We start from the raw sequence: 25,984 nt of genomic DNA, 5'->3' as shown, positions 1-25,984 counted from the left end.
GTCCTGAGTCCCATGTCCCACAGGTCAGGTTCAGTCACTGTTAGCCTCTGGACAAGCATGAAGGGACCAGTGGTCAACACCAAGCTGTCAGCAATAACTGAACAGGTCCCAGTGGCTGCTGTAAAAAGTAATTCTGTGATTGCTGCCTGACCACCAGGCGTCTACCAGTGTCTCTCCCAACTCCCAATAAATGGAGTCTCACATGGTCACTGTAGAAGAACAGCGAACAAGAGATGAAGCTCCCAACACACCAGGCAGCCTATCTTTATAAACCTTGGGCAGTGGGGAGGGGTTTTGAGAGTCAGTGTGTCTGATTTAGTAGGGCTAAGGGTACCAGGATACTTAAGCACTTAATCTACATGCAGTGATGCAGTAACATAGAGGGCCTATTGCAAGAAGGAGAAAACAGTACTTAATAATTCTGTGTGTGAGAGGATGACTTTTGGTACAATTAAAGGTCATTCACTGGAGGCTAGGATCTCCTCAGCATAGGGTGGGGTACTTCCAGGATTTCCCTGTGCTTGTTGGAGAAGGTTCTTATCAGGAAAGGGTCAGACCCTTTACCTGATAGTCTCCTAATTTTCCCTAAGGGCCATGTGATGTTCCTTACAAGATCTGAGGTTACCAGATCTGGTGAAGTGAGAACCCAGCTGAGAAAAGGAAGTCCCCCAACATTGACTGAGGACTATCCAGAGAAGTCAGACTTCCACCTTATCCTGCAGAGTCCCACATGCTGACAGGAGGAATCCTGGCCCAAGAGCCTCAAATGCTACTGGGAAGGCCCTGGAGCTGTAGTTATAAGTGGATTTTAACTTCACAATAGAGGTTCTAGAAACCAAACTCAGGTCATCCAGAAGACCAACGAGTGCTTTTAAACAATGAACCATCTCTTCAGCCCCTATTTCTAATTTATTAATTTTCAGTGTATGTATTTTAAACTACAATAAATATTCTTGGGGAGAAATGCACAAATGTTTTTTTCCCTCTTTTACCCTGCTTTCAGAGTCAGCATCCCTGTATAATTCAAAGATGATTTAGGGATCTTAGATAGTATGTAAAGAAAGTCAGCCCAGGGAGAAAGTCCAGCCTTTCCCTGGAAATGAAACCTACTTGTCTTTATAACTTCCTTTATCCCCATAGATTGTTACTGATGACTTCAGTTAGTAATATATACAGGCTTGAGAATATTCAGTTGAACATTTTTTTTTTATTAAACAACCCAGTGAATAAGAAAAGTATAGTAGAGGTCATTTCTAGCCCACTTTACGTATATGAGAATTCCTGAACTCCGTTTTCTTTTCCTTCCGTTTTGGAGGTACAGAAACAAAGCTCCAAAGGAGTGTTTTTATACTGGTTTTCTTTTGAAGGTTAGCAAAACCTATTTTTCTATGTTTTTATAATACAATGAAATATAATAAGATAAAACAAAACCTAAAACACAGGATTTGGACAAAACAGAAGGAAAAGAGCCAAAGAAAACACACAAGAGTTGGAGACCCGCTCTTTTGCACACTCAGGAATTCCATGCACCCATTAAACTGAGAGCCATATATATCTGTAAAGGGCTGCACAGACCCGTGCATGCCTTGGTTGTGCTCCTCAGTTTCTGTGAGTTTATATGAGCTTTGCTCTTATCAATTAGAGGGCCTTGTTTTCTTGGTATCCTCTATGCCTTTGCTCTCTTAGACTCTTTCTGCTTCCCCTTCCTTGGGGTTCTCTGAGGCCTGACTGGGAGTCGGGCATTGGTAGAGTAAACCCATTTAGGGCTGAGTGTGTGTTTCAAAGTCTCTCACTCTCTTCACAATGCCTGGATGTGGCATTTTTTTTTTGTTCCCATTTTATGCAGGAGGGAGTTTCTCTGATGATTGCTTCACAAGGCACTGATCTATGAGTATAGCAGAATGTCATTAGAGGACTTTTAATTGTTATTTTGTAAACATTAGTATGACTATCTAGTCTCAGATTCTTGGTCATGCAAGCAGTGTCGGGTATGGGCTCCATCTTGTAGAGTAGGCCTGAAATCAAATCAGACACTGGCTCATCACTCCTCTAAGCTTTCTGCTACCATTGCCCTAGCATATATTGCACGAAGGAAACAGCTGTTAGATTATGTCAAAGATTTTGTGGCTGGGTTTGTGTTTCTTTTTGGGTGGCATACAAAGTACCTTACTATAGAAAAGATGCTAAAATGTAGAGGTGAAAGAATATGTCAGCACCAGCAGGATTTCTCCATGGTCAATAAACCGTGTAGGCATTGCCTTCAGCATCGGGGGCTTGCCGTCATTTACGGAGAGCAATTGGTAGTTTTGGCAACAGCTTAGGTTGTTTAGGGATTCCCATGGGGCACCTTTGGCCAGAATATCGAGATACAACCCAATTCAAGTATTGGAAGCTTCATTTGGTGACAGGAGATGGCCAATGGGAATTTTATTCTTCCCATTATTTGGTGGCTTCATTTTGACTGCCTTTATATATGTGTGTATTATAAGAAGCTTATGCTGTGTTTATGTTTCCATGCTACCCTTTAAATGGCCTTCATTTTAGTTGTCTCTCCCCGTATCTCTCCTTCCCCTGTGCACCTGATCCCCACATTCCAGCCCCTCCATTCATCAGAATAAATATTCTTTTTCCATTTCCTGATGAACTCTGTTCCCTCCCACATCCCTTAGTTTATTCCTAACTTCCTGGTTCTATGGATTATAGCTTGGTTATTGTTGTCTTAACGGTAAATACCCACATTAAAGCAAATACATACCATATTTGTCTTCCTGGGTCGAAAATACCTTACTCAGGATGATTGTTCTAGTTCAGTTCATTAACCTTCAAGCTTCATGATTTTTCTAAGCTGATCTTTTATGCCCTGACCCCTCAGTTTCATACTTACAAGCCTGAAACTTGCTGTTGGAGCTCCCTGCTTATTGATCATCTGGAAATGCCCCTTACCTATTTGGGTATAAATGTCTTTGGGCTATGGAAATTCTAGAAATCACTCATGAGTGCAAAGGTAAAATGATCCATCAAGCTCTTCTGCCTGGAATATACCCATTCCCTGATTGAACTGACAGGTCAATGTGTAGGAGTGGTTAGCTTTGTTTCCACTGTTTGCTTTTTTCTTATGAAAGCTCACTGGGTTGATCTTATTTCTCCTACCTCAAGGTTGGGTAAAATCTGATCATGAGCACAGCTTTAAAAATTCACTATGTGTGCTACATCAGGTTTCTTTACTGCATGCTCTTGTTTCACAGTTAGGAATCTACTATCCCTGTTGGCACTTAAGCAGGGAACTGAGGGGAAAAAAAATGACAGAGACAGCTAGGTGGTTATAAAAACTGCAGTTCCTAAGATGGATAAATACAAATAGAGAGAAGTGAGTCCCTAATGGATAGGACTGAGCTGTTAATAGTTTAAAGGGATTCAAAATGCACTGAGAGTTGCAATAAAGAACATGACGGTAAAGAAAAATATATGCTGAAGATAATTAGGTAACCCAAGTCTCCTGGGTACATTTCCATTTGGTGTTCTGCTTGTCTGCTAGGCGACTTAGAATAATTTGGTAAAGAATGGAGCAAAATTCTTTTCAGTCATTATGTAATGTTAAAAAATGTGACTTCATGAAAGCCCAAATATTCTCAAAAGTGCCTGTCTAACAGTCATAAAAGGAAAATCCTTCAAACAAACCACTGTGTCCAAAAAGGAACAACACAGCTAATACTTCTTCTGATCAATATACAATTTTCAAAATACAGCTAGCTTTGCTGTTCTGGGGTTTGCTCATTCCTGTCTAAAGAAATCAACTGGATGGCTGTTGAATTTTTCAACTGCAGTAAGTCATTTTGGCTCCTTTCAAGACTTGACTTTCCCCCTGGAAGTTTGAGTATTGGAAACCCAACCTTCATATTCATGTGGTAATGGCATTTGCAGACAGGGTCATTTTGAGGTAATGAGGCTTGAGTGAGGTCCCAGACTAGTATGAGTGGACCCCACATCACCATAATAGTTTATACAGAAAACAAGAGGCACGTTGAGTTATCATTCTTGTCCTGTCTCACTATATGTTGCACTCTGGCCTCACCAGATGCCACACAGACGTAGATAATAAGCTTTTCCTGTCTCTAGAAATTTGAGCTATTTATAAATTACAAGTTCTGAGTTTTGTTTTACTGCAATGAAAAATACATACACACACATAAATATATATAATATATGTGTATATTATATACACATATTGATGTTCATTTCAACTTGAAGAGGATTTCACAGTGAGTGCACCAAGGACATTCTCTTGCCAACATTTTTTTTATTCATCTTCACTTTAAATTTTCTTCTTTCCTCTTTTACGAAGGTGAGTATCAGGTGATTCATGGCTCGGGATAGTCCTTCAGAATTACAATACAGTCAATGAAGGAGTCTCTCTCAGAAGAGGGGCAATATTTATGATTATAATAACAAGTGCTTTTAGTATGGCTATTAATAACATCCATATTTCTAAACATACCACACATATCAATGTATGGAGCCTTCACAACAATTAAATGAGAAAGTTGTAGTACTATACACAGAGGCTGAAGGACTGGGATTAAGGGCCCATTTGGAATACATAGTGAGTTCCAGAGGACACACAGAACCAGACAGGGCACAGAGGATTTTATTTACCTGCCCATGGTTATGAGTAGACACAAGTGGAACAAATCTTATGCATAGATAGATAGTCTAGCTCTAGTATTTGAGGTTGTAAAATTGTGCTGTGGAAAACAAAAATAGCCCAAACCTTAAGTTATCTAATTACCATATGGCTTAGTTTAGTTTCCCGCTGTTCTGATGAAATGCTTAGACCAAAGCAGATCTGGGATCATTCTGCCCAGATCCAGGTTATAGTGTGTCATGCCAGGCAGGTCATGGTGGAAGAGCTTGAAGGAATGTCAGGCAGAGGAAGAAAGCAATGATGTATGCATGTCAGAGCTCAACTCCTTTTGTCCTGTATTATACAGTCCAGGAATCCCACCTAGGGAATGGTGGGCCCGTAGTTAATATGGTTCCTCCCACATCAATTAACCTAAATCAAGATAATAGCCAAAGGACACAGCCATGGGCTTATCGCCCAGGTGATTTTCCATCCGTTCACATTGACAGCAACACTAGTATATGGCAGATGTACTAGGGACAGTGGCTCTGAGTCACTGAATGATAGTATTGACATAGGCCTGGCATATTCCTCCTTGTATTTTTCATCCTGTGCTGGAAAAAAATCAGGACTTTCATAAGTTGAAGTGTAGAACTTCATTTGTTGGCTATGTTTCACAGCGCTTAAGTTCTAGGAGGTCAATACATTTTGGGAATTCCACTAATTTTTATATTTTACTGATTAAAAATTAAATAAAATCTAATAACAAAAAAGCCATGATGTCCATGGAAAAGAAGTGTCAAAGGGAAAAAATAAGAAAATGGCTTGAATGATGCTCCGTTGGAGTCTACATGAAAGATGATACAGGACATTGTTTTGATTTTTAAAATGCAATATTGCTATTAGAGTGGGATTTTAGAGATGGAAACAGTAATTAATTAATGTTTATCGATTGCTATCAGTTGAGTGTTATATGTCCTGCTGAATAGTCAATGCTCATAAGAACACTAAAAATCAAGTGGAATTCTCACTGCCATTTTCCAGATGTGGAAGCTAAGGCATAGAGCAACGCAGTGACACAACCAACTCTGGCATTTAGAAAAATCTAGGATCAAAATTTAAATTATGGGAATTTAAAATTTAAATTCAAGTACAAAATGTGAATATATATGTGTATATATATATATATGTGTGTATATATATTATTTCCTCTTCAGTTATTCTATTTACAGATCTGTCCATCTGAAAAATATCTACCAAATAGAATTGCATAGATCTGTTGCTAGTAATGAAATTAATTTATTGTATATTTATTTATTTTTATAATTTATCCATCTTACATCCCGATTGTTATCCTTTCCCATCTATCTTCTGTTCCGACATTCCTACCCTCCCTACCTCTTCCGCCCTATTCCCCTCCCCTAGACCTCTGACAGAAGGGCCCTCTTCTCTTACCATCTGACTACAGCCTGTCAGTTCTCATCTGGATAGCCTGCATCCGCTTCTTCTGTGTGCCTGCCAAGGGGAAGTGATCAAATCGCTGGCAAAGGCAACAGAGCTCTTACCAGGGTTCCCAGCAGGACTCTGGGTGCAGCACTGAGAGTGGAATGGTAGAACAGGGTGTATGGAAGGATCCAGAGGGTTCAGGAGCCCCACAAGGAGACCATCAAGAGCGGTGAATCTGGACCCAGGGGGGCCTGCACAAATCGATGCACCAACCAAGGATAAAGCATCCAGAGAACCTAGACCCCTGTCAGATAAAGCAAATGGACATTTCATTCCCCACAGTGTGGGGAGTGGGAACTGCCTCTGATGTGAAATTTATTTTTATTTCTTTCTGGGTATTCGTGTACTTCACGTCTTTCCGTGATGAAGAAGGTTATTATCCATGAAGTTTTCACGGGCTGTCTCGTTTACAGTAAGTTACAGCTATAGTGACAGTGAACTTTGAATGCTCAGGTATTATGCGTGTCGGACTGCAGAGTGCTGTCGGCGTGTATAAAGTAAACACTTCTCATTGCTTCTTGGCCTTGCTCTTCCTCGGAGGACTTTTCACTAATTATCTCAGGTCGCAGGCACGGCGGCCTCGCATTTGGTAGGGTTTTGAGGGCCTGTCTCGGCATGGACATGCTGGGGGGTGAGGGGGGGTTGGGTGTAGAAAGCAGGAAGGGATCCGATGTAGCATGGCATGTGCCGTGTGGAAGCAACAAAGATCGCAGCAAATGTCAGAGCGTTCTGGAGCCCTGATGTCTCTTTAGAGTTGAGCTTTCCTAAAGCAATGGGTTCTTTGTAATGCACAGTGAGCAGTCCTAAATTTTTCTCTGCTCCTGGGGTTGGAGGACTGGAATGATCCCGCAGCATACAACTTTTTCAGGCCAGGGAAGAATATCTGTATCCATGAGGCCTCACCAGTACTCCCCAGGGCAGATGGAATAAGCATCTGGGGCCTGAGGGAGTCTCTCTACAGCTCTCCATGGCTCTGCATCAGCTGAAACATTCGGCGTTTTTCTTATTGTTTATTCATTGTGTCTGTACCCCATGCAAAGAAGCAAAGGTTCTCGATTGTTCCTGTGATATCTCCACCACATACAGAACATTTGAACACAGAGCGGGATCTAAGGAATCCTAAGTCGAGTGGGTGACCGTACAGCCCATAAATGAGACCAAAGCTTCAACTGATAAAGTTCACTCTTTATGTCCTAATACCTCCCCCCAAAACAAACAGAAAAAGCAAAACAAACCAAACCAAAAATTAAAAGATCAGAAAACCAAAGCAAACCAAACCAAAACAACAACAAAAGCCAAACAACTCCCATCCCCCTCCCCCCCAGAAAAAAAACCCAACAAAACACAAAACCTACAACTGGAAGGTTTAGGTGCTTATCCACAGGGCTCTGAGGCAGGTCTTACACTACTTTGCTAGAATTTCCCAGTTTTAGAGCAAATGAAGATATTATAGGACATTTTTATTTGATGAGGGAGAAACTGAAGGCCATAGAATTCAGACTCTATGAGCAAAGAGACTACATCTTACACTGTCTAATTTAAAGTTACCATTCTGTCTTCCCCAGGTACACTATGCAGCCAAAGTAGCCTAGCTCAAGAGAAGCCGGAGACACTGTGTGATGTGCGTGTCTTCCTTTGCTTTGCTAACGCATCTCTGCTACTTCCCTTCCACCTAGATTCATGAAGTCTTCCAGATAACTCAATTTCCAACATTTCTGCCACTGCACAATTTCACTGCAGGCCTGACGTGAGGTGGCTTCGCTGTGCTTTTCTCTGGAGGCTCTGGTGAGAGGGTCATAACTCAGTGTGTCTTGAAATTCCAAAGACTCAAATATGAACTGTCAAGGAGAGATATGCAGGCTTGCATGCTGGCAGAAAGCAAGCATGAGTTAGAATTTAAATTGATAATTCCCAAGGTTCCAGCACTTTCAGTATGTGAATTCTGAAGGCTAAAATAGTCTCCAGGGAAGTGCAAAATGATGAGAGCTTATAGGATGACAATAAAAAAGATATTTGGAAAGGTTTATTTTTAGTGTGGATAAAATGAAGGTGAAGAAATAATTAGATGTTTTAGCTATGGTTCTAGACAAGTTCCTATGGGAAGCTTGCCCTGGATAGCTTGTCTATCATCATAACTACAGAGGGCTGGAAGAAAAACTGGAAACCTGGAAATTTTAGCCTCAGTGGCAAGATAAAGTAGAGCATTGACAATGGCTTGTATTTCTTGTACCCATATATATCACCTGAGCCACTATTGACCCGTGATCTCGTACTCACTTCTAAACTTGTTAGTCCTATGAGTCAGTTTAAGAGGCTTTATCAAAAGAGGGTGCTGACCCTCAAATCAGAGTTTTGTGGCTGCTGTTTAGAGAAAGTTTGTTTCCTTTAAGCTCATGCTGACATTTGATACTCATAAGGAGTGATAAAGAGATGGGATCAGATGGCCTATGATAGCTTTTTGTCAAACATCCTTTACTTCCGGTGCTATTCTATTAAATTTAGGCATAAAATACACCAAATTTCCACTTTTTAAAGTTTCCATGGTAATTTACACAGTGATATTTAGAATGCTCTCCGTGTCATTTAAAAATATTGGCATGAAAATAGAAAGTATAATGCAGACAGTGTGTATATATTCTATATATTGTAGCTCAGCAAGTAATATTATACCATTTCATATTTATTTAATAGGCTGAAATGGTTGAAAAATTATTTAAGGTGTTTCCTTGTTATGCATTCAGCAAATCTAAGGCATAAAATAACAATAGTTCAATACAATTTTTAAGGTACTCAGTTTTCTAAAAAGCATAAAGAGCAAGCAATACATTTTACTTTATATCAGCTGTTTCTTATCTGGAAGCAAGGAGGGCATTCCCTGATACCGGCTTTTCCTTATAGTGTAATAATGTGCTCCCAGATACACACTGGGGGGGGTGGTTTGCACACACAGCTAAATCTTTTACTGGGCTTCTGTGATTTTTCCAAATAAAACAATATAAAATACAGAGAAATACCTTGGAAAAGTGAAGTGTAGCAAAATATTTCGTTTGCTTCTTAATTCTTCACACGTGTCTCTATGGAGTTCTGCCTGGGTTTATTTTTAAAAATCTGTCCATTCAGTTTTATACATTCCCAGAAAGACAAAAGTAAAAATAGATGATTTTCTTTGGGTTAGTACAAATTAAAAAAAAAAAAAAAAGAATGCTATGTATTACTTTAAGTGAGTTTACTTCTGAGTAACGCTAAGAAAATTTAGAATATTCAAGCTTTAAGTGTGCCATTATGTTTTGAAATGTATGATAGTCAACATTTATATAATTCACATAAAATACCACTAATTTCATTCAGGTCAAATGTGTCAGTTTGGAAAAATGATGGGCTACTATGGGGGAAAACTCTAAAATAAACCTAAGCTGTATTGTCTGTTGTTGTAGTCTCTTGCTTCTTCACTGACAGCTGCGCTGTGGCACCAAGTATTTCCAGACTTTTCTACACAGCTATAGCTGTGTATCACAAATATTTATCATTTAACAGTAAGGGAAGTCTCCTTATGCCTTTGAATACTGCCTCATAACTGCCTCTGTCAATACTCCCCGCCCGTTCCCTTCTTTATTCCACTTGTGATCAGGCTTCTGTGGAGGTGAGGTACCAGTTGCAGCTCAGCTGTGTTGCTGTAGTTTTGTGGTGGCTTCTATGTAGTCATTATGAGAGATTAGGTTTTAATCATTTTGCCCTTGATGCCTTTGTAACAATTAAACTGTGTCATTAAACACCCACCAGCCGATAAAGCAGATTCTTATAGTATGAAGAATGTTTCCAAATCTTCAACTATTACCTTGAGCAAATTTTTTTTCCTGCTAAATTTGGAGCAACTTGACAAGTCTCCCAAGGATTTTTTTGTTCCTTAGAAGAATCCAGTGGTTTAAAGTCAAATGACTTTGACAGAAAAATTTAGACAATTTATATGATGGCTGATAGAAGAAAATCCATCTCAAACCAAGTAGAAATAGAACCAGAGTTCATGAATGACATAAAGGACTCTATGAGTAAGTCCCTAATGTGGCTTCCAGGTGAGCTTCCTGAAGCTCCTGAGCACTCCCCATATGGCTTCTTGTTAGTGTGTGTATACAAGAGACAAATAATAGTGAATAATGGAAGCATGTGCGGAGAATGATGAAATGGAAGCAATTGGAAACAACTGACAATGTGTTCTTGAGTGACATTAGTCCTTTTGTCTCTCACAGAATGCATTTTTAAGCCAGCTACATGTAAAGCAACATAAGCGGTATAAAAATAAAAACAGAAAATAAAGATATGTTGGTCAGAGTTCATAGTTCATCTCCAAATGAACAATTTCTGAGTACCTAATGGACATAATAAAGAATTCAGCTCATATTGTGTTGTTTAGTTGAAATTGTCTTAATACACACACACACACACACACACACACACCCCAAAAAATAAAGAAGCAAAAGAAATACTGACTGCTCCCATAGGACAGAAAAACAACTTTTAGTCAATGTGTGATAGCTTCTATATGAATTATGGTTTTTCATTCTTATCATCCTATATCTTCTTTATCAGTAGATTCACTTGTTTGCTACTTTGCTTTTATGGATGAACCAAATTTTAACACTGTACTCTAAAATGCACGTTTTACAACTTCTAAGTATCTGCTAATTGTTAATGATTTTCTTTCCAGGCCATTTAGCAAGTTATAATCATTAATATTTTTCATATTAAGAATTCAATCTGTCTCATGGTACATAAGCCTAGTTCCTATCCTTTAAAATCCTTACTTGATCTACATAAAATTACTACAACATGTTCTTTTTTTTAGCAATACAATTTTCCTTAAAGGGAGACTTCCATTTTCTGGACAGTCACTCTTCTTCTACATCCTGCATAAATAAATAAACTAAACTAACTGAATTATTTTGTCCCTTTTAAAGCATTGTGTTTAGCTCATGATGTGTGCACTAATAAAAACAACCAAATGAAAACATCTCATAGCTCTTTAAACTTTATGCTTGATGATTTATAAACATTATATGTCCTAAACATCTGCCTTTACATTAATAGTTATTTTTGCCTAGAGAGGAATATAATCAATTAAGGGGATTTAAAGAATGAGAGCAAAGAAAAACTAATCATGTAGAAAATGAAAAGGAATGGTAGAGTGGAGAAAAAAAAAAACCAGAAATACTGAAGGAGAAAAAGGTAACACTATCTTGATGTTAAGCATTGACATACAAAGGCCTAATGCTCATTATGTCACTTACTATCCATGGAAAATAAATATATTGCTTTTATACATTCTTTAGGTTTTGAGCCATACATCTGGTAAAATAACAACATTCTTTATAGTGCTTGAGAAACAATTACAACTCAATAAATATCATATTGTGAAGTCTCAATGGCATAAGTTATATTAGGCTCTGTCTCAACATCCTATATAAATCAAGAAGTTCCTTTATTACTTAGCAAATAAGTGTCCTACCTTTACTGCGCATTTATATTAGGAAGAAACTTCATTACTTCATAAGATAGACTACTGTGTATTGTGGAAATCGAAACTAGGAAAGCCTTCTTTTCCACTGATTCTTCTCGTTCATAGAGACACTAACTCAGGAAGTACACCATTGATAGGGAGATCATTCCAGATTAATGTGTTATGCCCTGAAATTTGTCCTTCTCTGAGTAGACTCATAAATATGAAATATTCCCCCTACTTGATTAATTAACTTTTTTATTGTTCCACCAGGGTCAGTTGGTCTTCTTTCTGCTTCATGCTCCGCCATTAATAATCATTCCAAAATTTCTAGCTGCTGTTAATAATGATGTAGCTAATTTCTTTCTAGGCAACTGAGGCAGTACAGAGTGTGTTTGAACCAGCAGACTCAGTCAAATGGAATAAAGGTTTTAACAATAAATTTACGAAGGAAATACATGATTAATAAAAACATTTTGTCCCTCACTCAAAAGTGTTCTCAAATTTCATAAGTAATTTATAACTAAAATTGTATATATCATACATATACGTGACTCATTCTGGTTTTGTTCTGTCAATAAAAAAGAAGCTAGTGATATATCTCTTTATTGTGACGCTTACTATAGTAATGAAATTAGGTGTTGCATAAATTATTACTGAAAGTCTCCTAAAGGTAGATGGTTTCTTGCTCATCAAGACTATGTCAAGAAATAGGTGAGCTAGTCTGAACTTCAGCAGTGTACATTTGTAGGTATTTACAGAACCTCAGATGTGATGACATCACAAACCCTTGGTGTTTGAGGTAGCAAACAATCCTATATCCACAGAGCCACATTTATTTGAGAAGAAATGAAGAAAAGTGATGTCTGTTGTGATTAGATTTGGAGAGAAATCAATACTTTTTGAATAGGTCATATTTCATTCACTAAAATGGAGCTATTTAATCACCAGTGATTTAGAGGTTAAATATATACAATATGGAACTTAGGAAAAAAAATAACTTACTAGATAAGTGAAGAATGCATTAAGAAAGAAGGAACTAAAAGCAAGCTTGTACCTTAGTGTTCAGGATCACTCTCATTAGCACCCTGTTCAAGTAAGTCAATTGCTTCCAACCACACCACGATAAATTACCTAATTTTTACAGATGTTTTCAAAATACTTAAGTGATTAGGTCCGTTCATTCAGATCTATATTCCAGTTTTGCTATACATGCTCAATACAGGATATGGTTCTTTTAAATATTGTTGCGATTCAGCAATTCCTATCTTTGTTAATCTAGTCATAGTGGTATATCCATGTTTATTTTATAATATATAAAACTAGTCAGTGACTTAGACTCAGTTACTAGACCTTTAAAATTGCTGACAAATGTGGCTTTTTTGTTACAAAAATTGGTTTATATAGCCTACAGGTGAAACCTAAATTTACACAAAGAAAAAAATGCAAGCTCTAATTCACGCTTTCAGGGAAAAGGATTGTATTGGCTCTCTCAGTCACCTGAATAACAATTAGGCCAAGGCAAGAAGTAAATGGCCCTTCAGCCAATTGGCTGGATACAAAATTAACTCAAAAAAGTCTGTAGCCTTCCTATACACAAATGACAAGCTTGCAGAGGAAGAAATTAGGAAAACCACACCCTTCACATTAGCCACAAGCAATATAAAATATTTAGGAGTTACTCTAACTAAGCAAGTGAAGGACTTGTTTGAAAAAAATTTCAAAACTCTGAAGAAAGAGATTGAAGATGACATGAGAAGATGGAATGATCTTCCTTGCTCATGGATCGGGAGAATTAACATAGTAAAAATGGCCATCCAACCAAAAGCAATCTACAGATTCAATGCAATCCCTATCAAAATACCTACACAATTTTTTAAAGACATTGAAAGTTCAATTCTGAACTTCATATGGAAAAACAAAAAACCCAGAATAGCTAAAACAATCTTGTACAATAAAAGGTGCTCTGGAGGAATCTCCATACCTGATCTCAAACTGTACTATAAAGCAATAGTAATTAAAACAGCATGGTACTGGCACAGCAACAGGCTAGTTGATCAGTGGAATCGAATCGAAGACCCAGATATGAACCCACACACATATGGTCACTTGATTTTTGACAAAGAAGCCAAATCCATTCAATGGAAAAAGGATAGCATCTTCAACAAATGGTGCTGGTCTAACTGGATGTCTATGTGTAAAAAAATGCAACTGGACCCATATTTGTCACCTTGTACAAAACTCAAATCCAAGTGGATTAAAGACCTCAACATAAAACCAGAGACACTAAGTCACTTAGAAAAAAAAGTGGGGAAGAGCCTGGAACATGTTGGCACAGGAGACAACTTCCTGAACAGAACACCAACAGCCCAGGCCTTAATGTCAACAATTAATAAATGGGACCTCATGAGGCTGAGAAGCTTCTGTAAGGCAAGAGACACTGTCAAGAGAACAAAGCGACAGCCTACAGACTGGGAAAAGATCTTCACCAACCCTTCATCTGACAAAGGTCTAATACCCAAAATATATAAAGAACTCAAGAAATTAAACACCACCAAACCAAATAACCCAATTGAGAAATGGGGCTTGGAACTAAACAGAGAATTCTCAACAGAGGAATATCAAATGGCTGAGAAACACTTAAAAAATGCTCAGCTTCTTTAGTCATCAGGGAAATGCAAATCAAAACAACTCTGAGATTCCATCTTACACCCATCTGAATGGCTGAGATCAAAAATTCAAGCGACACCACATGCTGGTGAGGATGTGGGAGAGAAGAAAACTCCTTCATTGCTGGTGGGAATGCAAACTAGTACAGCCACTTTGGAAATCTATCTGGTGCTATCTCAGAAAAATGGGAATAGGGCTTCCTCAAGACCCAGCTATTCCACTCCTTGGGATATACCCAGAAGATGCTCCAGCACACAACAAGAAAATTTGCTCAACCATGTTCATAGCAGCCTTATTCATAATAGCCAGATCATGGAAATAGCCTAAGTGTCCCTCAGTAGAAGAATGGATAAAGAATCTGTGGTACATTTACACTATCGAATACTACTCAGCTATTAAAAACAAGGAATTCCCGAAATTTGTGGACAAATGGATTGAGCTAGAAATGATCATAATGAGTGAGTTAAGCCAGAAGCAGAAAGACTCAAATGGTATATACTCACTTATATCTGCATATTAGCCCAAGGGGCATATCCCATGAAAGCCTTCACTTACCAGGAAACTGGCACAGAGGAGAGGACATCCCATTGAGACTCTGGATGAGAGAAGCATGGGAGAATAGCAAAGTAGAAGGATCCAGAGGGTCCTAGAAACCTACAAGTAGACCATTATGGTAGGCAGATTTGGGCCCAGGGGTCCTGCTCAAACTAAGGCACCAGCCAAGGACAATACAGGTGGTAAACTTTAAACCCCTACCCAGATCTAGCCAATGGTCAGAACAGTCTCCACAGTTGAGTGGAGAGTGGGATATGACTTTCTCACGTACTCTGGTGCCTTACATTTGACCATGACCCCTGGAGGGGGAGACCTGGTGGCACTCAGAGGAAGGACAGCAGGTAACCGAGAAGAGACTTGATACCCTATGAGCATATACAGGGGGAGGTAATCCCCCTCAGGAACAGTCATAGGGGAGGGGAATAAGGAGAAAATGGGAGGGAGGGAAGAAGGGGAGGATACAAGGGATGGGATAACCATTGAGATGTTACAAGAATAAATTAATAAAAAATTATATAAAAAAAACCATCTGGGATGCATATACTGTTGGCTTGTTGTCTGACGTCGAGCCAGTCATTTCAGCTAAACAAACAGAAAGAATAAAGGTCTGGCCTAGAGTCAAGGCATAGAAGACTTCTTCCCTAATATTTGTTTCTGCGTAAATAAAATATTTCTGCATCTCTCCCTCCCCCCAAAAAAGAAGTAAATGGCCAATCAATAGATGGAGAAGTTCAACAATAGTGTGGACCTTTAACTGTGGACTCAACTTCCATTGGATAGCCTGAAGATTATTTCCCAGAATGCAAAGAAATATTCAGCATAGATACAAACAGACAATATTTTAATTTGTATTTAATTATGTACTTATACAGTTATATACAATGATTCTAAAATAAAGCATTTTTGAGATATAGACAGTGATTTAAATATTTCATTTCATAATCATTAAACAATTTTATTAAAAAATTTTAAAGAAATTATTATTTAAAAACATAAAATATGTTTTAAAGTAGTGTTAAGGATATGGAAAATATTAGTGGTATAGTTTGTAATTTTAATTTTCATCTGGTCAGAACTCTGACTACGAGGACATTAAAAAGTTTGAGGTGATTCATCTTCTCTGTAGGTTCATTCATCTCACAGAGTGAACTGCACTTGACCAGTTTTGCTGGTGTTTGGGGCCATTATATCACTTTATTTTAATTTTGACAAAAATCTCATTATCCTCTACACTCTGTTTCTTTATGTCTTTCAAGAATATCCACATAGAAAATGTTATATTCTTGTTTTCTTAGTGATATTATCTAATTTTTTTCTAATTTTTAAAACTCTATCCTAACAAAAGTAGAAAGAGATAAAGCATGGTAAATAACACGTCCAGTACAAAACTGGCAACCAATAAGTGCTGTCAGTGGCAAAATATGTAAATGTACGCTTAGCATAAAAATATAAGAAGAAATAATGTGTTACTATGTATACAACTAAGCAGATACTTATCAATTAATACCTATTACTAATCAGTTTATCACCAATATATCTCTCTGTGTATACATATGAAATGGTGTTGTTCTAAAAACTAGAAACAAAGGCTAATGAGGTAGTTGTATAATATAGCAACCATAATTAATAGTCTTTATATATGTTAAATACTTTCTATTAGACTATTCTAATGATGTAAGAATGAATGAATGAATGAATGAGTAAATAAGTGAAGGCACTGGCTGAAAATTAAGTGGTATTACTATGATCATTCTTTGGCTATCACTATCACTTAGAGTACAGTAGTTATTAGTTGTTAAGAGCATCATAATTTTGAAAAAGAATTAATCCATTTTGATTTTTTTCATTTTTATTTTTATCATTTTTTGTTAAGAAAATATAGCCTGAACAAAATAAAATGGATACAGCTAAAGAGGACAGAACAGTAAACTATTCTGCTTACTTTAAAATATTTGAAACAGGCTATCAAATGAGAGAGAGGCTAATCCCCCAGCCCTTACCCCTTCTCTATGAGTGTATTATAAAGTTAGTTAATTAAATGGAAGACACAAGGGAGAACTTAGTAATAAAGTTGACACCATAATAGTTCATATACTACTTGAGAAACAAAAGCTATAAAAATTTACACATGAGCTAGGAGAACACGAAGAGGAAAAGACAGATGCTATCAACTGGGGTGCATATCATCATATTATTAAATTATGGCAAACCTGCCCCCATTCTACCAGGACATTATTCACTGGAATTCTCTTCTGAGCATAAACAGCATGCCTTAAAATGCATTTCAAAGCTAGTACAATGAAGAATAAGCCTTTAAATGTGTTTTCCTTTTGCTGTAAATTGACTAGGAACTATTTCATATACCTAAACTCCAGATTTAGAGAAACACATTTTTCTGATTCTTCTCAGATACTTTGTCTCTTAAAGGTTTAATTAAAGCCATTTTCATACTCAGAATGTGGTGTCTTCTGGTGCTATTGTTAGCCAGTTCTAGGGCTTTCATCTATTACCTCCACTCCTTAGTATACAGTTATGGATGCAGCTAATTATGTTTCTGAAAAGAGGAGTGGAGTGGTGCTGTTAGAATTAAAGGAAATGATTTGTATAAATTGCTCAGGGTAGAATTGTGCACATGCCTGGAGTTAAGCCAGCACCAAATCTTCTGTCTTTAGTGGCTTCAGAGTATGCATGATTCTGTTACATGATCAAATACAAATTCCAGTGTAGCAAAAAGAAAGATTTTTAAGAGAAGGATCAAGTTAATCAATAAAGAGAATACTTAGGAGGTAGGTGTTTAATATTGAGTCATTAAGAATATATTTTATCAATCACCAAGTACAATTGCACAATGCAATCAATATATAATTATTCAAGGAAGTGTCCTTGCCGTATCCTGTTGACCATTTTTCCTTAACCACTTGTCATGCATAGCCGAAGTATAAGGCGAAGACAAAGCCATCACTAAATCACCATCTTTTGGGGGCTCTATTCTTTTTTGCATTTACATTTTGTCAAGGTTGGTCATATGGTACATTTATTTTTAGCCTTTCAAGAATTCTATCCATTAATTTCCATAATGCCTGTGGTGGTGTGCCATCCACCAACAGTGAATAAGGCCCAGCATCTGTTGTCAGCTGTGCTGCAGATCTTTGCCAGTCTCACTGGCGTAAGATAAAATCTCGACATTGTTAAGATTTTCATTTCCCTAGTTGCTAGGGAGTATAACTTTTTTTTTTTTTAGATATATTATAACCTATTTTTCCTCTTTTGAGAGCTCTATGTTCATGTCCTAGGCCCATCTTTTTTGAATGGGTAGTTTATGTATTAGTATTGATCAAAAGCTTACTGCCCAGCTTAGAAAAGTTAACAACTATTTAGCTCTCTTTATTTTATCAGTGAGATAATTCATCTAGTTTTTAAAGGCACACTTTTGAGTAGGGAATTGTTATGTTATAAATGCACTCTCAGGAAAACTCACTAAGGTAAATTTACCTGGAAATCTAGTCAAATAAGAAAATGAATTAAACGGTGTAAAAATTGTACTTGAAATCAATTGCAAATTTTCACTCATGTTAATTTCAGAACAGGATGTTCTGAGATGTAGATAAAAGAGTCTGCATTAACTGACAGTCACATAGTTGGTCAGTTGGTCACAAATCACTGTAGTATTTATTCAGCTCGCAACGTGTAGAACACGTAACCTACAGGCTTTATGGGAGGCTCCGCAGGATACAAGAGCAAATTGAAGAGTTATGGCCATATACCTTGTCACGGCTTCCCATCCAGAAGTCTCGGATGAACAGGTACATTTGAATTAAAGATACTTGACTGGTGGCATGTGCCAAGATGGTGTAAAGGGCTCTGATTCCCAACAGACGGGTCAGAAAGGCTTCCAGGGAAGGGAGGGTGAGGTAGGACGGCATCTGAACCAAGAACAACAAGAGAACTGGGCGCTGAGACCTCAGGCAAAACTTCTGGGGGTACCTGCAGTGACTAGACAAGGATGCTGATGCTGACCTCTGTCCAGCACACTAAAAAGCTGAAAGAATGATAGGTTTCTGTGTTCACTAACATATCTGGGTTTATAATTATTAAGAGATTTAAATGCATGATATACTTCACTGCCTTCATCTTCTGTTCTGGTTTTTTCGGTATACTGAGCCTGTGGGAATAATGTGAGTCCATCATAAAGCCTGTGCATCCATATTTAATCTAGTAATGCACACATTGGTGGAATGTGTCTCCTGACCACTGTTTTTATTGATCTGAGGCAACAAGCCAAATGTGTATACTTTGAATTGATTGCTGAAATCACGGGTTCCTGGCTTTCTTATCTTCCTAATTTTCATTAGTATTGTGTCGTGATGCCAGGACTGGTAGACAATCTGACTCACACCATATATTATGATGCCATGTAATAATGTGTGTGATAAATTCTATATAAAGGGACAAGTTTGTGACACCTTATGGCTTTTTTTTTTTTTGTGAGAGAGCAAGGTATTTCAGGAGGTACCTATTGATTAGCATCAAAACAGTACCTCAAATGACTGTGTGGGTACTTCTATGAACTCTTTCTCATTTGAAAGGGTGGTTAAAAATTGGGACACCTGGTTTTATAATATCATGGCCACTGGAATAGTCCTAAATTACCATCTTACTTTACACCTTTGAGTGAAACTTACTTTCATCTCCTGTTTCAAATTCAAACTTCTGACTGTAGCCACTGTAGCCTGCTGCAGTCCTCACTCGGATATGAAATATGTACTTGGTGGCTGGCTTGAGGCCTGTGATGATGACACTGGGGGCCTTGGACCTCGTGGAGGAATAGGTGAGCTGCTCATGCTCCTAGGGACAGAAAAAAGGAGAAAGGCAATAAGGCAGTGTGACCCTACCGTTTCCTAGATATGGTCCCCAGGGAGACTGAGGACTGGTGCTCTGAACATAAAATATATTGATTTGAAAGAAATGTAAGCATGGGTCTCCACAATTTAACTCCATTTGGACTTTTGGTGATTTAGACTTTGACTCTTATGGACTAGTGATGGCCAGAGAGCATGTTTCAACAGAATAGCAGCTTCTTCTTCATCACCACGGACACACTAGATTAGGCATTAGTGTCAGGAATCGTGAATCTATTACATAATACTCATAGGTAGTGAGTGAGAAAATACCAGGGCTATCTGTGGATAGACCTTTGGGTAGACCTGTGGGTGAAATAAAAATGAAATAGGTTTTTACAGTTTGAAGTCTTTATGTAGTTATCAATTTCTTCTGTTTATAATTCTAATTCCTTAGAAATTTTCACTACTATGTGGATTTTAATAAATAAAATGATGAGATTTTCCCCACTGAGATGCGAGAATTCACTTCTCGGCATGTGCAAGGTACATAGTGATTGTGAGATGGGCTTCGAACTGTGCCCACAGAGTAGCAATGACAACAGGTAGGGGATAGTTACAACCCCAGTGAAATCATAGACAGACCTCGACAGAGGCGTGGTTCTGTCTTCTGGTTTTATGCTTAACTACTTTATCCAGCTAAGGTGACGTGGGGTTACTTTGACAATCTGAATGACCTGGTGAGTTCACGTTCCTTTAAGTGGGCTCTCTCCCTCATTCCATCAGACCAGAACTGCTCATTTTACCTGCTTTCGTAAGGGATTGTTTACAAGACCATGGTGGTGGGGGGATGAACTAAACTTCTACTGTTTTGGTGTTATAAAGCTTTCATCTAAAAAAAAAAATCCGTATTTTAATAAGACATCTACAATAAACTGTAAAACACAAGCTTCTCTACTTTAAAACTCTGCACTCTGAAATGCTCCTCAAGCTGAATTGTTCAGGTCCTGACATGACATCACATGCTGACAGTTGCACATCTGAACTCATGTGATATGTAACAGTCAAGATGCTGACGCACTGAAAATATCATATAAAATTACCTGCAGGTATGCACATAAGAAATTTAAATGGATTTTGAGTTAAGACAGGATACCATTCTCAAGATAGCTCATGTTTATGTAAATATCCAAAAGTTGAAAAAAAAAATCCAGATCTGGAATGCTCAAGAATATTAGGGAAGGGAGAGCCAATCTATATTTGTACAAAGAACTTTTCTTAATACACAGGTCAACCTAAGTCAACAGGTTCCAAACTGAATTTTGATTTTTGTTAGTCTAAATGTAAAATTCCTATGAAAGAAGGACTCATTTAATGATTAGTCCTGTCTGTGTTTTTAGGATCACATATTGGTTGGCCTGGAAACTTCAGTATTTCAAGAGACTTTCTAGATTAAGAAGAGATTATAAAAATCTATACATCTACGGAGACAAGAGAATGTGTCAAGGTCCTTGTACTTGCGGGTGATGACTTAAGGTTTAAAACTATGACAATGATTTCCTTTATGTTGCTTTGAGAAAAAAAATATCAACAGGAAGCTTACTATTAAATTTCATGGCTTTATTTTTCATAACTTTACATACTATATGGTAATTCAGTGTCTGAACCAAGTAATCAGATTTTCCATCTCTATTTCACATAATAAAATTTAATTATAAAAATGACCAAACTACAGCAATATTATAAGTAATATACAAAATTGGGAACGTGTGTGTGTGTGTGTGTGTGTGTGTGTGTGTGTGTGTGTGTGTGCGCGCGCGCGTGTGTGTGTATGTAATTTTGAGAGTAAAAAGTAAATAGAAATCTATGCATCTAGCACAAGAGCCAAGGAAACAAGACCATGTCTATAAAATATTGATGACTATAATCATCTGCTAAGAATTGAAAGCAGGAGTCAGCTGATGTCAAGACATTTGTAGTCTAGGGCTTAAAAACACCATAGTATAGAGAAATTGAAATATGCTTGTTCACCATATTGTTTCAAGTAGAAATTTCCAGTTCATTAAAAGTTTTCAATTTCATGTGCAGGAGGAAAACATTCCACCTGTGATAAAATTTTCCTGTAATAGATAAGTTATATTGTATCTTGAATGTTCCCTTACCATTTGAAATGGTGGTTATGGGAAGAAGTGTAAAACAATTCTAAGTAATTTTGTCTTATTCCCTGAGACAGATGGCATGGAAAGGAAAGCTTACTCTTACATGCTGCTAAACAATTATACACTGTCAATGTTGCTTCACTAAAACTTAAGCTAAACAGTAATTTCCTATTTAGTAAGTTACAGAGTCATGGATACCTACTGTAGGCAGCTTTTAGATTTTTTGTTTTTCTGGTATCTTATTTGCACAAATTGCTCAGAATAACAATCTTCAGTCAGGTAGTGTGGTTAAGTGTACTCCACTCACCACCAGCTGTGTGGCAGTGGCCCTGGCTTCCACCTCGCCACTAGCTTTTTTCAGAGGACAGCCCATGAAGGGGACTTTTTCCTCTCAGGAGCTTTAATCTCTTGGGAAATGAAGTTAGGTTTCATCTACTGCAAGCACAGGCCATTATTATTTCAGAACACTGGCTAGCTGCTCTTTTTCTGACTTAGACATTCCAAGTCTAAGCAGCTGTCCTGAGGTGGAGACCACATCTACACGAGACAGCTCGACCCCTTGCTTATCCCAGCAGAAGGAATGGAGTACAGCAGTCGCACATGCTTTTCTCGAGGAGCGCCGTCACCGTGACTCAGAATTCCTAGTTGTAGGATGGGAGTGTTGTTGACTGTTTCTAAATGTATACTTTTTCATCTTTTCTCTGTAGGAGCACTCCCGGACCATTCTTTTTTCTTTTTTTTTTTTTTAAAGGTATGATCATTTGTTACTCTTTCTCTCCTTTTTATTGAAAACAGATTTTCTTCTCATCAAATGTATCTGCATCATAGCTCCCCTTCCCTGTGCTCCTCCTAGTTCCTTCCCCAGGTCTCTTCCGCCTGGGTCTACCTCCTTTCTGTGTCTCATTAGAAAGCATCGGGCTTCTAATGGATACTAATCAGACATAATATAATAAAACAAAATATAAGATAAACCAAACACTAACACATTAGAATTGGACAAAACAAAGAGAAGGAAAAGATCCCAGGAGAAGACGTGAGAAATGAGTAAAAGATGAGGAAGCCCTCTTGCTCCACACACAATAATCTCACGAAAACACTAAACCAGAAGTCACAATATGTATGCAAGTGACCTGGAGGGAAAAAAAGAAAAGCCCTGTCATGACATTGTAAGATAAAAAAAACCCACAAAAAATGCCTTCGAGTCCATTTCTGTTTGCCATCTACTGCTGGTAACCTGTCCCTAAGAGTAATTCTCTCCTATTAGACTCCCATGGAGGAAGCTAAATTTTCGTTTGCAAAGGGTTATCAATTGGAGATAGCTTCTGGGTTAGGGATGGGGGCAGGCGTCCATCCATGTGTACTTTCAGCTGAGAGCCCCATCTGACACAGACCCGTACATAACCTGTGCAAGCTGCCTCAGTCTCTGTGGATACGTATATGCATCTCTCATGTTGATTTAGAGGACCTGCTTTTTTGTTTTCTTGTGTGTCCTCCATCCCTTCTGGCTCTTATTTTCTTTCCACTTTCTCTTCCTCCAGGTTCCCTGACCCCTGAAGGGAAGGATTTGATTGAGATACCCCATTTAGGGATCAGTGTTTGAAGGTCTGTCATTCTCTGCATAATGTCTGGCTGTGGGTCTCTGTATTTATTCTCTTCTGCTGCAAGAGGAAGCTTCTCTGATGATGGCTGAGCAAGGCATGGATCTATGATTATCCAGAATGTCATTTGGTGTGTGTGTGTGTTTCTATTTTACTTTTCATAAATTTTAGTACAGTAGTATTTGATTTTTTTTTCTAGGTCCCTGCATTATCTAGTTTCAGATTCTTGGTCACCCAGGAAGTGTTGGGCATGGGTACCATTCAGAGATTGGTTGGTTACTCCCACGACCTTTGTGCCACCATTCCAGATTTTTTGTTTTGTTTTGTTTTCTTTTTTGAGACATGGTTTGTCTCTGTAGCCATGGCTAGATAATTCTTAATGTTAATTTCTTTTGTAATTTCCAGAGGTTGGAAGTAACATATAGATTTGTTTCCTCTTAATTTTGCATTCTTGCCTATATCATTTAATACCTGCTTATACTGTAAAGCATTATCTTCCCTCTGCCTATTTTGTTTGTGTTGATTGTGCTGTCTTCCAACTTGTTTCAAGCTTACCTGTGAGCACATGCCTCAAGTATATATGTACACACGCACACACACACACTCTCTCTCTTTTCCCAGTTTCATATTAAGTACCATATTAGCTATACCCAAAATACGATTTTCCTAATTTCCCAAGAGGACTTAAAGATATGCTTTGTGGCAGATCCAGGATTCCTACTTGTAAAGTCTTTTACGTATAGAATTTATACAATCTATCCCCATGAAATCATCTCCATTTGTGGTAGTGGCATTGCACACTGAACTCTGGTCAGTACACAAGATGTTCACTGCCCAGGGCACTGACAGTCATCCTGTGATGCATGCTGGTTACAAGGGAAGAGGCAGTTTTACAACATCTCCTTGGATGGACACAGAAAATAGAACCAGTTCTAGGGAAAACACATTTAATAAGAGTGAATGTTAATATTGTGTCGTAAATATCATTTCACAGAATAAAATCTATACATGGTGTCTACTATTAGCAAAAACTAGAAGTTCAAAATAAAATAGTGTAAAAATGTCACTCAGTACATAAAACAGGACACTCATAAATAGTATATTCATTTATAATTCTCCAGAGCTCTCAGCATCTATTTACAAATTCTTCCAATAAGAAGATTCTAGAGTTTAAATTGTTCCTTCCGAGGTGTTGAGAACAAAGGCTTTATTGAGAATATAGTCTTAAAGTTACACTGGACTTTCTATCCTCTTTAAAAACTGAATATACCTTTATCTCTGAAGGAGGCAACTTTTTACTATAACTAAAAATCCACTCTTACTAGAGCCGGAAGTAGCATATGATTTAAACTGAAACTTAAACTGCAAGCTCAGTTGCTCTCTCTGTATTTCTCTCTAGTCAAATGTAGCATACCCAGGCTCAGTGGACCACAAGATATAGAGTTCTGGGTCAGACTGCTCTCATTTTGCATCTGATGTTGACACTGCTTCTGTAGCATTCCTTAGCAAGACTTCCATGAATGCATTCATTCTACAATATACACTAAGTTGTCACTCACTCTTTGCAGGGCTCTGGGGCACTCTGAGCCAAAAGGCCAGTGTGACAGTCTTTCTTTAGCTAGTTTGCTTTTCCTAAAGTATGTGGATCTAGCCATGTTTCTAAGAGATATCATGTCTTTAATTTTAAATTTTCATGTACATTTCAAGTTTTAAATCAGCTAGATTCACTAGATGTATACTTAATAATACTACTGACTACTTTGTTACTTTTATAAACATACAGAAATCAAGGAATCAGTATTTATAGGAAAAAAATTTATATAGTCTTTAAAAACCGCCAAGATGTTTTACACACATTCTTTAGAACTCATAATAATTTTCTGAAGCAAAAAGAATTGATAATATTGAAATGTGGTTTAATTTTTTTCTATCTCTCCTTTGATAGCAGTCTTCTTTTAGTTAGCAGAGCTTTTCAAGAGGCATAGAATCATAACTAAACATATTATGACATAGCATCCTGGTTGGCTTTTCAGTCTTTTCTTGGATTTAATTAGAATGTCAAAACTCAAGAAATGACTCCAAGGGTACTCCATCTCTAAGACTTTTATAACACTGTACCAAAGGAGTAGAGTGAGTGCCATATCTGAAGGTATAGCATCTCTGTCAATAGAAATTGCAAAAGGGAATATGTTCTATTCTTGTGTTAGGTTGCTTTGATTGGACCTAAGCATTAATCTATGTATCCTTTAAAGTTCTCTGGAGAAAAGAAATTTATTCCACCGAAAATAATCAATATAGTAGATAGAAAATGTCCTTCTAAATCATAACCTAGTTATTTGCTAGAATAAGCCCAATAGTTTGTGTAGAATACAGGCTACATTTCTGCTAATATTGAACTACAGGGTACCACCATTGCATTCTTGTTAGGACTGTATACTGAGAAATTTCTAAAGAGTCACTTAGGAAAACTTTAGAATCAATTAACAGACTTTAACTTAGTTTATCTAAAGTACAACTTTTAGTTTACATATGCAGTAGCAAATTAA

General features: G+C 37.6%; 1 protein-coding gene across 5 annotated transcripts in view; it reads right to left on the bottom strand.

Annotated features, from left to right (window-relative positions):
* Window positions 1-25,984, bottom strand: part of EPHA6 (EPH receptor A6) — an 896,620-nt gene that overhangs the window by 286,046 nt on the left and 584,590 nt on the right. For 3 of the 5 annotated variants that reach the window (XM_084801064.1, XM_084801065.1, XM_084801067.1), the window contains one exon: window positions 19,526-19,688. The exons of 1 other annotated variant lie outside the window; for it this stretch is intronic. In XM_084801064.1, coding sequence (XP_084657190.1) covers window positions 19,526-19,688 — 163 coding nt within the window. Of the gene's footprint in view, window positions 1-6,076; window positions 6,137-19,525; window positions 19,689-25,984 lie in introns of all 5 variants that reach the window. One more of the 5 variants, XM_084801066.1, reaches the window with a different exon arrangement.

The sequence above is a fragment of the Acomys minous genome (genome assembly GCF_964271855.1).
Source record: "Acomys minous genome assembly, chromosome: 11".
Taxonomy (NCBI): domain Eukaryota; kingdom Metazoa; phylum Chordata; class Mammalia; order Rodentia; family Muridae; genus Acomys; species Acomys minous.
The sequence above is the reverse complement of the archived record's forward strand: the minus strand, read 5'-3'. Positions and strand labels throughout refer to the sequence as shown.